We start from the raw sequence: 14778 nt of genomic DNA, 5'->3' as shown, positions 1-14778 counted from the left end.
TTTTAGGTTTATTATTATTTCTTTGCTTTAATTCTTGTGAATATGTATGCATGTGAACCCTCTAACTCTTTCCATTGTTATATACTAATATGCCTTGTGTCCATAGAGATGACATACTACGTCGTGTTCGAGGGGCGGGTTCCAGGAGTGTACGAGGAGTGGGAGGACTGCAAGAAACAGGTGCACAAGTTCAGCGGCAACTGCTACAAAGGGTACCCGACTAGACACGAGGCGGTTGCCAAGTGGAGGAACTACCAGTCGAACAAGAGCAATATGAAGATGAAGATCTTCCTTGTGCTCTCGCTCTAGCTCACCATCTTCGCGGTGGTACTCTATTTCATCGTAGTGTAGACGGCGGCCGGTGTCACTTCATTTGTATCTAGAGATGATGAACTTAACTAATATGCATGGATTATGAGTAGTATGGAGCTATATGTATAACCCGATCGGGCTCTAAGTAATATGATGATGATGTGATGATTATATGTGTCCATATTATATCTGTCTATATTGTATCTGTATATAACCTGTATACTGTGTACAAAACCTGTATAAAACCTGTATAATACACCAGGAAGCACAAAATCAAGTATACCTGTACATTGTTCTGTGGCGCACCAGAACAGAATTCAGTGGCGCACCTAATTCTGTGGCGCAGCAGCTTCACGTGCGCCACAGAAAACCTAATTTTTGTGGCGCACCACTGCCAGTGCGCCACAAAAACCTTAACTTTGTGGCGCATGGTCTGGTGCGCCACAGAAACCTTATTTTTGTGGCGAGGTTTCTGTGGCGCACCGCCCATGCACCACAGAATCATTTTTTCGTGCGCCACTGATGAGGTTTTTCCTACTAGTGACGGTCTCAAGTACAATTGTAGCATCATCCTTTTCCCATGGTACATTCAATGCCATCTTCAGTGGGAGCTCGAAGATAGGTTGGGCCAAATAACTTGATAATCATCCGAGCAAAGCTACGCACGAACTCAGCGGATGTATCTTCACCAATTCGAAGATACACGTCGATGTAATCCGTAGGGATGCCATACGCAATCACCCTAATGGCAGCGGAGATTTTTTGATAGGGGCTAAAACCCATCACGGCGGCAGCATTTCTACGTTTCTTGAAGCAATTTGAGTTCGCTTCGCAAGCCTTCACGATTTTGAAAAACAAACTACGGTGCATGCGATACCTTCTACGGAATAGATGCGGCGGATAGGTAGGTACCTCGGTGAAGTAGTCATCCATAATTTGTAGTGCCTGTGGAGGTGATTCCGGTGGATATGGTTGCGGCCCATCACCGAGCCGTGCCGCCTACCCAGCAGCTTCGCGCGGTCCTCCAGCTCCTTGAAGGTGAGGAGGAGGATGGTGGTCTCAGTGTCGTCATCCTGGAGCAGCTCCTCCAGGTCGGAATCGTCCGAGGTGGACGAACCCAAGAGATCAACATCAGTGAACTCCGCGGTCGAGTTCATCTTTGATTCTACCAGCGCGTTAGAGGGCGGCCCCTGGAGGGGACGCGAGCGTGATGCGGGGCAACACACGGGAGCTCCGCTTCGTCGGATTCGGCCGAATCGAGCAACGGCGGCGGCAGAGGAGTGGCGGCGCGTGGAAGTGGGAAGAGGGTGAGCAGTTGGGACGGGATGAAACTTCCGCGCGCCCTAGATATGGATTCTCGTTCCGTTCGGCGATTGAACACCCACAACTACAAGCCGAGTTGGGTTTTCTGGCGCGGCCTGTAAAGTTTTTTTTCGGGCCGGACGTGTTTTCAATTATTGATATACACCCATTTCCGAACTGAACCCGTAAACCGACGGTTATTTTTCAGTTTTCCCACTTTTACGGCCACTACTACTCTTATATTCTAAAACAAGAGTCCAACCAAATATTTCAGACAACAGAATGCACTAGTAGAAAATGGCCCTTTTGCACCGGTTGATAAGGGCTATATGCACCGGATGCCCAACCGGTGCAAAGGATCCGGTGCAAAAGCCCCCCCCCCCCTAGCACCGGTTCAGTTGCGAACCGGTGCTAGCGGGAGGACCTTTTGCACCGGTTCGTATTACGTACCGGTGCTAAAGGGTCTGCCGCGGCAGGAAAACGGCCCAAAACGCTGCCGCGGTAGAACCCCGCCATCGTAAATTTTTTTCGAATTATTTTCCACTCCTTTTTTTTCTTCTTTTTTTTATAATATTTTAGTTATTTCACAAGTTTAGTCTCTAACTACCCTTATCACTAGTCCAATTACTTAGTCGTGTTGAAACTTCCGTTCGGTCACCCATCCTCCAACTACTCTAGCACTAGCACGCTTAATTTCCAAGTTCATTTCCGTCCCGCATCCAAATGCTTCGCACGCATGTATGTGATACTAGTATCATATCAATCCTATTAACATATCGGTCGATGTCATATTTCTTTATTGTTCGAATTTCAAATAATTCTTTTAATAAAAAAAGTAATATTGTAATAATAATCTTGAATAAATAAATAAACATTAACTTCATAATTTGTATTATTTTTAATTATTTTTAAATTTTTTTGCCAAACCTATAACTTAAAAATTTGAAAATCTTATAATTTGCTAAAAGTAATAGTAATCTTTATGCAGGATGCAATTATTAATTTTAATTTTTTTAAAAAAAATATGAAATCCTAAATTTCTGGAAAAAAAACTAAAATCTTTCTGCTTTCATATTTTCATTTGGAATTTTGGGAATCTAAAAATTGGCTAACCGGGTAAACCCCGGTGAATTCGAATGTAACTTTTTCCCACGATTATTTTTGATATATTATACGCTTTTTCCGACGTCGTATGCAAAAGTTAATGCGGGTTTACCATTTTTCAAAACTTTTTTGCAAAAAAAGTGAAAATTAAAATTTGTTAATTTTTCCTAATAGTAGGTTATATAACATACAAGAATCTGAAAACATTTTATTTTTTGAATTTTCTATCATTTTCTTTTCTATTTTACAGTGTTAAAAAAAACGATCCACGGGGGTGGGGGGTGTGTGTGGAGGTGCGTGGGGGGCAGAAAAACCTTTTGCACCGGTTCGTCAGCGTAGACCTTTTGCACCAGTTCGTAACACGAACCGGTGCTAAAGGGTTCGCGGCTGACGCTGCGAACCCTTTTGCACCGGTTTGTGTTACAAACCGGTGCTAAAGGTCCCGCACGAACCGGTGCTAATGCCGCAGGGACATCCAGACCTCACGAACCGGTGGTAATGACCCCTTTAGCACCGGTTCGTGCTAAATCCGGTGCTAATGCTCCTTGCAGCTCCGAACAAAAGACCCATTTTCTACTAGTGATGCATGCATATAAGATGCGTAAATCACAGATATTTTTTGAGGCATGGTAGCAACTGATTTGATCAAAAGTGTTCCATCACAAGTACTGGCAGGGAACAAAAGTTTCAAGTTGTCAACTTGGGACATTCGTCAGTGCTGCAAAATTCCCAATGCTTGTGGTCTTACAGAATGATGCAACGCTCGTTCTTGAGTTTCTCGTTTTCTTTTCGAACAACTGTGGTATCATCTTCAGCCTTCTTGAGGCGTTCCATGGCAACTTTCCTATCATTTTCGGCCTTCTCTAGGCTTTGCTGCAGACTACGGATCCGGTCTGCCATTATATTCACCGCGTACTGCCTTGCTTTCTGCTCTTCTTGAAGCTCTTTTTCCAGCCTCTCAATAGTACAGTTGAGCTTTTCGTCCACCTATAAAACACATTTTTAGATAGTTAAGTATAAATGATATAAACCAAATCGTAGTTCATCAGTACAAAGTTATTTTTTTTGCTTATCTTCAAAGCAGAATATTGACAAGAGAACATATGGAACATACTTACAATATCACATATAGTTGCACATGGAAGGATCATAACCAGTGAACTTCTCAAAATAAATCATGTTTGGAACTGGAGGTAGTACATCTAACATCCTTAATTATATCCCAGCAAAGTAAATAAAAGGAGAGACGGGATCTCCGTAGTATATCTAAACACACACTTAGTCTATACACATTGTACCCTAAGGTGAAAATCCTTGATCTGACATTCATTAACTGGAGTGGATTAGGCAACAACGTCAACACACATACTTAGTCTAAACACACACTTAGTCTATACACATTGTACCCTAAGGTGAAAATCCTTGATCTGACATTCATTAACTGGAGTGGATTAGGCAACAACGTCAACACACATACGTCATGTTCTTAAAAGCGTTGTTTTTTAAGATGAAGATGGAAACTTGCCTCCCGTCTGGCCTTCACAGGTTGGACTAATTAGGTACTCCCTCCCTTCCTAAAATAGGATGCCTATAGCTTCTGGTTAAACTTTTAAAAGTTTGATCAACTATACAGAAACAGCTATCAATAGCTACACTACCAAATGCACACAATGTGAAAATATATATCATGATGATTCTAAAAATATTAATTTGAGATGATAAATGCTGACACTTTCTATATAGTTAATCAAACTTTGAAATGTTTGACTTTGACCGAAAACTATAGGCATCTTATTTTGGAAAGGAGGGAGTAGTGTCATAGGTTTCTGTTGCCACTTTATTGCTCCTAATCATGGTTGGTTCGACCTGTGCTGTGCTGGCCTCATCTTGTACAGTAAATGTATTATTGGTGTGTGGAATATTTATATGCAAAGGCTCAAAGAGAATGAATTTCTTCAGAAAAAAGAGGGTACTATCAAATTAGTCCAAAGAACGATACCATTGTAGTTTAGGTTATGAGAAGGGTTCCACTAGTCCTAGAGTCGTGGAAGTAGCATGTTCAACAGGTCACAAGCTTCAATTTTACCCTAGAGCAATGTATTTAAATATTGAGGTGAGTCAAAGTACTTCTAGAGGTTATTTAATAAGGTACCTTTGTATCTTCTTAGTGGTAGTTTTGCTAAAGGAAACTAGGTGGTAACAAACAATTTCGCTTTTGCAACATGAAATTTGTTTGCCCAGCTGCGGGTAATCTTTTGTTCATCAATTTGTGATTGTATTCTTTACTCTAGCAACATGAGGGTCTAGAGTCTACAGTAGCCAGTTGGAAGAATCAAATTATGTATATTCAGTTCTATCTGCCTTTTTTCCCCCTTGGATATATGCATCGCTTGATCCTGAGGCCGAGGCTGATCGTTTCTTCCGTTATTCAATATAAATGGAGATGACAATCATATACGTTCTTCTACGGATAAATGTGCATGAGCTCCAAGCTAAGAAATATTATGTAAGTATTTGGTAGGCAAAGCTTTAGTTGACCATATGTACCAGAAAAATCTTACCATCTTGGTGATGTGCATAAGGTATTCATCGTATATCTCTCTTTTTGACTTGAACATTTGATGCGCTTCCTATACCAATGGAACAATAAACACAGCTGAGAAACTGAAAGCCCAGAGGCCAGAGCTAATAATACCAAAAGTTAAAAGCACCTGAATGTTCATGAACATCTCATTGGAAAATGGCATCTCATCATTAATTGATAAGACAAAGTCCAGAGCATCAAACAAACTGTTGATCTGTGACTGGCGGAGCTCAGCATCACTGGTCTTGTTGTCAAAGAGAACAACTCTATTTTCAAATAGCTTTAACATTTCCTGAAAAAGAGCATGATCATGTAAGCAACACTCAATCAGATTGTGTCTGATTCGTAATATCACAGTTTTTTCAGGACATGATCCCATCAAATTCAAATGGAAAAACTTCAGTAACAACGGAAATATATGAAATTAACCTGAAGATATGGTGTGGCACTATCAGATAACATTTCTTTCCAACCGATCATCCCTCCTACTTCATCTCCATGTGTAAAAACTAATATTGCGTGATCAAGGATTTTATCACCAAAAAACAGTTTAATCGACTCAATTGTATTTTCATCTTCACAAGACAACCGGGACGCAGCTGAAAAAACCAGAAGTATTGCATGTATTCCATCCTTTGCCTTGTCCATACACTTAGCTATCTCCTTCCGAATATCTTCAGCAGTGGATTCCATATCGAAGAAGCCTATCAAGGAGTATTTGCGGAATGCATGAGCTGATGTAACTTTTCAAACTTGCAATTAAAGAGTCACCAAAAAATCAATTAAAGAGCTCTTGCTCTCCTATTGCGAAGGATATGAAATCATATAGTAATGACATATTTTCAATACCGTTATGGTATCTTTGCTGTGAATGTCAGTCATATCTTACACAGAAGGATACCAAAGTAGCATCATAACTTGAGCTAGAATCAGAAATGGAGTGCAGAGTATAACAGAAGGAAAAAAAAAAAAGAACTCCCATCTATTCAGCTAGTGTACATTGGCTCTTTTTCAGGCATCTTGTGGATAATTTCTTGTTAATAGAAATTCAGCATCAATATTGTTTTTTCTCAGGTAAAAGTGAAACCAGTAAATCCATCTAGCATAGCATATGTTCTACAACAACTCCAAGTATTCTGTGCATGGTCACAACACAAAAAGATACTTACAAATCACTGCAGGTTTTCAATCAAACATCACACTGTTGCAACCTTTTTACAGATCATTCAGCTTGACAGAAAACATTAGCTACTCGGAGCATATAAATTTTCAGAAGGGCGGTGCACACGATCAGTCATTACTTCATTATCAAATAATAAAAAGTAAAATAGGAGAAGGAAACCAGCGTATTTTATGACTGAGAATTCCCACCAGGAGTGTCGATGACATTCAGCGTGCGAGAAGCAGAGCCCTCCTGAAACGCCTTACTTCTGTTCTGGCAAGTCCTGGTGACCCCGCGATAGGAGCGCTTCGATGCAAACGCTTCTTCCCCGAGGATGCTGTTTGCGGTGGCACTCTTGCCAGAGCCAACTTTGCCGACGAGGGCAAGAGTAACATCGCCATGGGAAGGGCAGGGCGTGGCAACACCGCCCGGTCGCCGTCGCCGTCTCCGCCCTCCGCCCATGATCAATCGCTACCTAGAAGAAAAAGTCACCACCTCAGCAACGAAAGCTCAACTCTATCGGAACGAGAAAAGAAACAAACATGGAGCCATGGAGGGAAGATAACAAGGGACCTTCCGGTGGAATGAAGCTGCCGGATCAAGATGGATGGTAAGCAATACTACTTGAGACGGCGCAAGTAGCGGACCGGATGCAGGGTTGAAGGGCATATAAGTAGGAAGGGAGAGAGTGTTCATTGACTCGGATGCGGAAGAAGAGACCCAAACGGCGCTAGGAAAATCAATGCACATCGCGCGCTCTCGAGGATACCGAGGGGTCCCAGCTTTTCTTTTGGGCTGTCGCTTCGTTTTACGCCGAGATTTTCAGGTACCCTCGAGAAATGAATTAACAGGGTCCAAATCACGCCCACTTTGCTTTTATAGGAGTACTTAGACAAAAATATTACCTGTACTGAATAAAGAGATGGATCTCTAAATCACGTTCATTCTTGTCAAGGTGGGCAAAAAAACCGATGACCGAAGACCGAAACCGAAAAACCGAGACTGAACCCGAAAAGACCGAGACCGAAATGACATATAAAATATTGGGTAGAATATTTTATAGACCGAATTAAGTTTTGTCAATTCGGTCATTTTGTTCTAAGTAACCGAATAGACCGAACTGACCGAATTTTACGTAAGACAATCACAGTCTTTAGATTTTGTGATATGCGTGACATGTGATATTGTTGAATGTTCATAAACTTCTCTAGCGTTGTTACATTTTTGTTTAGATTTTTGAACATTTATTCGTGCCAATTGAAAATAATATATGCAATGAAAAAAATTCAAAATACATCTAAAATGTTGCCAACCTTTTACTAAATAATGTCTAACTTTTGCGTTCACAACATCGGCCACACTGTTCGGTCATGACCGAACCCGAACCCGGATTATTGAGTATCCTAATTTGTCGGGTAATAAAAGAACAAGTATGTTTTGGTTTTTATTTTTTTCTGACCGAATTTGAAATAGACCGAAATACAAAAACCGAATTTCCGGTCATGACCGAATGCCCACCCCTACATTCTTGTCCCGATATAATGTGTTTTATATTACTTAAAAAAATTAAGCGTTATACAGACGGTAATGACTAGAATGACACAACCACACAAGTCTAACAAAAATAAAATTGAAATTTAAAAACTGCAATACAAACAATCATCAAAAGCGATGGAGAACCAATCCGCAGATCATGTGTCAGCCATGTTGGATTTGGATATAATTATCACTCGTCATGTCTTTCAACCGTGTAAATATATTCATAAATTGGTCTCGATTTTTCACATGTTGTAGAGACGATCATGGACGAAATATTTTGCCGAGAATCCACCTAGTCGCGGGGTCTTGTTGTATTTCATTTTAAAACCCGTCTGTTTAGTTTCTTCCTATGTAGAAGGTGTAGTAAGAAGGACATTTCCCTCAACGAAAACCTTGTGGTTCTATAAACAAATTTACATAATAATTGTGATGTGTGATTTGAGTTGCTCTTGTCCCTCGATGGTGCCTATTTTTGTAAAGAGAATGAACAGTTTCTTTTGATTTCTGCCATTTGCAACACTATGGAAGTATCTTTTATTTGAACCCCCTAATTAGACCTTTAACTTCGATACCATTTGAGTTCCTATTCTCGTAGAAGACGTGCAATCTGCGCCTTTGATTGATATTTAGTTTATTTTCTTGCGTAGATAGTGGACATACTTCTACAAATGCCTCGATCTCATCAATGATAGATGATATTCGAATATTTTCTTTTTTGACTTGTCACTGAAGGGGTTCGCAGCAGAAAACAATATTTTTTCTACCTAGCGTACACCGATTGTTGCCCAAATGTACCTAGAAGTAATGTTGTAACAGGAAGATTTCGGTGATGTATCCTCATAGATTGGAAGCGGTAAACGTTCCGTCGAGAACGTGGATGATGTAGTCGTACTGCGTCGCCAAACTCAGGGTCATGTTCAATCCTCGTACGATGATAGGCGCCACAACTAGCAGCACCTCCGTGATTTCGCACACGTATTATACTCAGCACACCGGCATCACGACGACGTACTGAGGTGTAGTCTACTCCTACGTGCGCAGATCTTCAAGGAACCCCACGTGAGAGAGAAAACTAGAGAGAGATATGGGGAAACGCCTGGGGAGGGTCTCGTATCATGCACTCCCTCCCCCATATGCCCCATTCTTATATAAGGGGAGGGGGAGGTGGTGCGGCCGACCAAAGGGGGTGGGACGGTGGTGATGGGGGCATAACCCTTCGGGTACTCGACATTGCCATACCCGGTGCAGATTATCAAGATGGACCAGCACAAGGACTCGACAAGCTGGATCTGCGCGCGCCTCAACTTGGACCACAAGGAAAGAAGACTCCAACACGAATCCTACTAGGTCTCTTGTAAACCCTAGCTTGGCTGATATATAAAGCCAGGCAGGGGCACCCCTTAGGACACGCATATTCAGAAACATAGATCATAGAGGCGACACGCCTAGACATCGCAACCCGCAGATTAGAACTAGTCTAGATACAACAACTCCGCCTATGGCGGCCCCTGTACACATATATTCATATAGTGGATTGCTAGCAGGACGTAGCGATCCTCCACCGCGGGGATGTGAACCTGGGTACGTCGTGTACCGCCTCGCTCCCGGAACTTCCATCGTCACCTTTCTCTAAAACCCAAACCCCTCATGGTGGGCATTACCGAGGAACCGCCTCGTCAGGTGGCCTGGGCCCAAAACCCTAACCCTAGCCGCCCCGTCCTTATCCACCTGGGACGGCGCCGACCCTTAATGAGCTCCCCTCCGGGAGGAGCCCATTAAGGTGGGTTGTACTCTTATTTATTTAAATAAATATATATTTATTATTAATTCGTTGAATTAATATATATATAATACATACTCTATTATTTAATTTCCAATGATCTGATCGGGTCATCGCAGAACTTTCCCGATTATCTCTTCTCCATTCTTCGATGTTTCCAATGATACCAAAAGCATCTTCAAGCGTCACTGAACACTTAAGTGTGTTACCCTATGGTTCAAGAATACTACAGACAAGATCGATACGCTTCTCTGATTATTGATCAGATCATCGGTGAGTCACGAATTAATATACATGTGGTTGAACCATAAGCGTTGAGTCCTATTCCTTTTGTTACTTTTTTTTTGATAAAGTGAATATATTAATATCAAAAGATACCAATTACACTCAGCCTCTGCAACAACGCCCCACCCTACTGGCAGTACGGATGCACACAGCCAAAAAAGAGTAAAGAAAACTAAGAAATAAAAGTCCCGCTACAATATTTCAGACCTAGCAACAGCAATACAACCACCACTATGACAACACCTGAAATACAGACTCTCCAAAAGCGACGCCTTCAAGAAGGGAACAGTGCACCATCGTCGACGTCGCCCGACCAAATGTCTTAGGTTTTCACCCTGAAGATAGTCCCCACTCTCAAAAGAATACCTCCAACATGGTCATTGCCAGGCATAACCAGTTAATCCCAGACCTTGGGTTTTCATCCTAAGAGGTAAAACTCTGAACTTCACCTGTGTTGCCGCCCCCACATGCATACCACTGCTGCGGAGCCCAGAACGCCAAGCAAAACCCTAAGCATCACGGAGACTCAAACCTCATTTAGCCAATTCACTAATCCGGCATTCATGATATTCCTTCTTTTGACTTCACCATGGACCAAAAAGTCACCTGATGTCAACACAGAATAGAGCTTCGCGCCGCTCCCTCCGGAACCAAATGGTCGGAATAAAACATTGGTGCGAGCGACCGAATACCACCCGATCCAGCGAACTCCAGGCAAAGATGCATTGTTCCATTCATCGGCGGAGCTTTCCAGAATTCATCTCTCCAGCTAGATCAAGGAAAACTGACCTCCGGCAGATCTTCATCTTCGCTTGCGAGAAACCCGAGGACCGCCACCAAAACAAAGCAAGACCAGCAGCCCCCACGTCGCCAGTCCCTCCTGCCGGATCACCAGGGAAGAGGACGACGGCGCGGATCATGTGTACCACCGCCGAACCGTCATCGGGGGCGAAGGCCACCACCGATCCACCGAATCCTCCATGACTACCGACGGAGAGCATCAGGCCCCTGCCAAGTAGTCGTGCCGCCCGACTTCCTGCACCGGCGCTTCATCACCTCCCATGGAACGCCGTCGCGGAAGCCCTCTCCTCCCCCTCGTTGTTCGACGGAAGAGGCGCCTCCATCGCCGTCGGGGCCGGGGCTGAATCGGGGGCCAAGGCGGGCGCCAGGGCCGGGGCCGAGGCCGGCAACTACGGCAGCTGAGGGGCGGCGGTCCGAGGGCAACTGCTCGGGACGGGCGGGCGGATTCTCCACCGCTGCCCGGGAGAGGGGCGGGAGCGGAGGAGGGCGGCGGCTAGGTTAGAGGAGAAGACGCGACCCTCATCCGCATAGTTACCATCGGTTTCTGCTTTCTAGTGTTTGTTCTCGCCTTCTCGGCGTGTGCCAGCATCTGATTCCTCGGGTATCTTCCGCCCGTCTACGGCGTATCAACGGACACAAGTCACACAACCAGGGAACTCCGCCCTCTTCTCCGGAGCCTCAGACTGAGCGCCGGCCCAGTCTTCTGAAAGCGCCGGCCCAAGCCCATCCTCCCATCCGGCCAGGACTAGGACCGACTCAAGCTGAGTTGCCGTCCCCCAAAATCCCCTTCCCCTTTTCTAGGTCTTTCATTCTTCCCTCTAATCCCCATAGCCTGGATGCCTAGCTCTCGATCCTTCGCCTGCTAGTTTAAACCAGCCCAAACCCCAAACCAGATCAAGCTGCAGCTCCAATTTCAGATCGCGGTGGACCTGGGGTCGACTGGCCGTAGCCCATGGCGCCGTCCGCCGCCGTCGACTAGTGTAGCATCAAATTCAGCAAGGTATGCAAGAAATCAAGTCATGGATTGTTTAATCCCCTTACTGTTTAGTTGATCTGACACAAGAAGATCGCCCTACTTTGTTGAATGGTTGGATTGCACATACCGATTGTGAGATTTGGAAAAAAAAAATTGGCTACATTTACGGACGTGCCCCAATTTAGATGATTTTCTCAAGTAGAACGAGAAATTGCTGCAGAATATAGCTACTAAGATATACTGGAAGACTTTAAGGCTCGAAAGCAGAGGAGAGCAACTCTGTAATTAGTATCCAACTCCCATAGTCTAGCTTGGTTTGCTTTTATTTTGGTAGACCGTCTTTTGCTTTACAATTTAGAGTATTGAATCTGAATCAGTGCTCCAATATGGTCTTATGTCAACATATTATATATCAGTACATCTCTATATAGCAATTCTCTGTTCATTCGGCAACATTTTTCGGCAAGAATTACATGCGAATTTTTTTGTCATTACAGACTGTTGGCCATCCTTTTGTGTTGCGCCACGCTCCGCCACTTGCTGTAGGTGAGGTTCGGTTGTCTCCCCATTTCCACCATTGCAGATTCAGATTAGTGCGATTTGAAGGAATTACGATACTATATCCTCGTGATGCAGAGGTGATGGCACGGACCATGGGCCCCTCCGGCAAACGGCCCGCTGGCAACACCGACAGGTTAAGTGATCTCCCTGATGGTCTCATCCACTATATCATGTCGTTCCTCACGGTCCGGGAGGCCGTGCAGACGTGCATGCTGTCACGGCGGTGGGAGGACCTATGGTGCTCCATGCCTTTCATCAGCATCGATGAGCAGGACTTCCGCCCCTCCGCAATCAGGCTGGGATCAGAGTACTTGGACGACGACTATGAGGATGAGTTTGAGGATGACATTGACTATGCTAGGTTTGAGGATTTCGTCACCAATCTGCTCATGTTTCACAGCGCACCAACATTGGATAGCTTCCGGTTCCATGCCGTTTGCCATGCCGTTTCTCATCGTGAGATCAAGTTTATCAACTCATGGCTATGCCGTTGCATCAAGCGATGCCCCAAAGTGGTGGAGATCCATTCGACTGGCGATTGTAAATTACCACGTTTTGGTTCCAGTTCTTCACGCCTAAGAAGGCTGCATCTTACAGGGATTACTCTGGATAGAACTTTTGCACGGCAACTTCCTTGTTCTAACTACCCGGTCCTGGAGGATTTGGAGCTCAAGCGCTGCAAGCTTGACGATGATGCAGAAATTGCATCTTGCACACTCAAGAATTTAACCATCGAGGATTGTACAACTTCCAATCCCAGTGCGTTGACTATCAAAGCTCCGTCTCTTACTTACTTGCAGCTGTTCATTACTGCTTTTGGTCAGAACTGGCATGCTGTTACAGTAAATGAGATGCCGTTCCTCGTCAAAGCCACCATTCGCTTGAAACACTCCACAGCGATACTGCCATGCAAGCTTCTCTACAGCCTAATTTATGTCAGAGATTTAGAACTGACTGGTCTTCGAACGCTGGTATGTCTCTCATGCTTGTTACTCTATTTTTTTCGTCTGAAGGACTCCCCCGCCCCCAAGTTCTATCAATGAGAACATATATAATGTTTGAGCTTGTAGTTTCCTGGTGCCATTTGATTTTTTGATATTTGTAATTAATAAGAGGATTAGAAAACCATACTTCAATTTCATTTCCTTAGACTTGTATTCATCATTTGAACTCAACAATGTTTTGATTCCTCCGTTCACGTTCAGGATAATTTACACATTGGATCGGGTACTTTCCCAGTATTCCATAATTTGAGAAGCTTACTGCTCGACAAATGTGATCTGAGTGACAACTGTGATATACTGGGAAGCTTTCTGAACAATGCCCCTTGTTTAGAGAAGCTTACTCTGCAACTATGTGAGGTAGTTTTCGTATTTTTTCATCTCTATCGTGTTATATACTCTAGGTTTACCATCTTAGAAACGCCTAAATATTTTTGTACTCCCTACAGCTTCCAGAAGGTTCTAACAAAAGCAAAGGAGGAGGAAACATGGAGAAGACATCTCTAGAATATCAGGACACGGCATCTTTCCAGTGCCCAAGCCTGAAGTGGACTGAAATCAAATACCGAGACGACGACGATGTTCAAAAATTGTTTAACCTTATACTTGGCGTTTGGAGAAACCTGCAGAAGACTGGTCTTGTGATTAAGAAGGCTTCAAGAAGTTACTCTATGCTGTGATGTTTGCTGCTTTTATGTTCTACTGAAATGTAGCACACCCTCTGCCATTTACATTGTACCTATATGTATTGTGGGCCAACTAAACGAGCATCTACTGTCGGTTAATTTCTGGATTTTCTTATGGTGTGCATGATTGCAGGACACATTTGATAGCTGATCTTGCGTTTGCGTTTTCCATTTGGTTTAATAAAATCCATAGTACTAGTCCTAAAATCGTGTATGTCTTTACTGTTATTTATACTACTACAAAATATTTCTGAGTTGTCACAAACCAACAAGCAAATGTGTGAAACCATTAACCAACATGATGTTCCACTTTGAAATATGTTCTGTGAATGTGGAATCTTTGTCCCTCTTACTTTTTTTTCAACCATTGCGTGTGCCCATAGATGACAACTTGCCAATTTGGCATGCTCGGCAGTCGGCTCGTCATATTAACGGCAGACAATAAAATTAGGCATATGGAAGTGGTGGCATTGGCTTGCTTCAATCATGAAGGGAAGCAGCTAGGTTTGCGCCCATGCCACAGCCTCAACCGACGTGCTCTGCCTCTTACAGCAAATACACCCGACTTTGACTAGGATTCTTCTTCATAAGAATCTTAGGACATCTTCAGCGGCTCGGCGTAAACGGAGAGAGAATGTCTGTTTTGGTCACCGCGAATAGAAGAACAGGGAAAACCTGATCCAGT

The 14778-nt window shown here is 43.6% G+C and overlaps 2 protein-coding genes across 2 annotated transcripts; one reads left to right on the top strand and one right to left on the bottom strand.

Annotated features, from left to right (window-relative positions):
• Positions 1 to 3462: 3462 nt before the first annotated feature.
• Positions 3463 to 6926, bottom strand: LOC124672006 (immune-associated nucleotide-binding protein 9-like). Its single transcript, XM_047208313.1, has 5 exons — positions 6674 to 6926; positions 5732 to 6006; positions 5430 to 5594; positions 5280 to 5348; positions 3463 to 3705 (listed from the first exon to the last, which is right to left on the bottom strand). The coding sequence occupies exons 1-5, from the start codon at positions 6924 to 6926 to the stop codon at positions 3463 to 3465; spliced, it is 1005 nt and encodes a 334-aa protein (XP_047064269.1).
• Positions 6927 to 11718: 4792 nt separating this feature from the next.
• LOC124674544 (MEIOTIC F-BOX protein MOF-like) lies at positions 11719 to 14192 on the top strand. Its single transcript, XM_047210588.1, has 5 exons — positions 11719 to 11855; positions 12341 to 12391; positions 12482 to 13377; positions 13612 to 13767; positions 13857 to 14192. Exons 3-5 carry the CDS (start codon positions 12487 to 12489, stop codon positions 14085 to 14087), a joined length of 1278 nt encoding a protein of 425 aa, XP_047066544.1. The 5' UTR covers positions 11719 to 11855; positions 12341 to 12391; positions 12482 to 12486; the 3' UTR covers positions 14088 to 14192.
• The last annotated feature ends 586 nt before the right edge of the window (positions 14193 to 14778 follow it).

Source organism: Lolium rigidum, chromosome 7 (genome assembly GCF_022539505.1).
Source record: "Lolium rigidum isolate FL_2022 chromosome 7, APGP_CSIRO_Lrig_0.1, whole genome shotgun sequence".
NCBI lineage: Eukaryota > Viridiplantae > Streptophyta > Magnoliopsida > Poales > Poaceae > Lolium > Lolium rigidum.
The sequence above is the reverse complement of the archived record's forward strand: the minus strand, read 5'-3'. Positions and strand labels throughout refer to the sequence as shown.

Bases quoted from the DNA above. Each gene is read 5' to 3' on its own strand.
- LOC124674544 (XM_047210588.1), top strand. From the start codon at position 12,487: ATGGCACGGACCATGGGCCCCTCCGGCAAACGGCCCGCTGGCAACACC. The intron at 13,378-13,611 runs GTATGTCTCTCA...GTTCACGTTCAG, and splicing joins TGACTGGTCTTCGAACGCTG to GATAATTTACACATTGGATC. The intron at 13,768-13,856 runs GTAGTTTTCGTA...TACTCCCTACAG, and splicing joins TTACTCTGCAACTATGTGAG to CTTCCAGAAGGTTCTAACAA.
- LOC124672006 (XM_047208313.1), bottom strand. From the start codon at position 6,926: ATGGGCGGAGGGCGGAGACGGCGACGGCGACCGGGCGGTGTTGCCACG. The intron at 6,007-6,673 runs GTGGGAATTCTC...ACTCCTTGATAG, and splicing joins GAATGTCATCGACACTCCTG to GCTTCTTCGATATGGAATCC. The intron at 5,349-5,429 runs GTGCTTTTAACT...CCATTGGTATAG, and splicing joins AGATGTTCATGAACATTCAG to GAAGCGCATCAAATGTTCAA.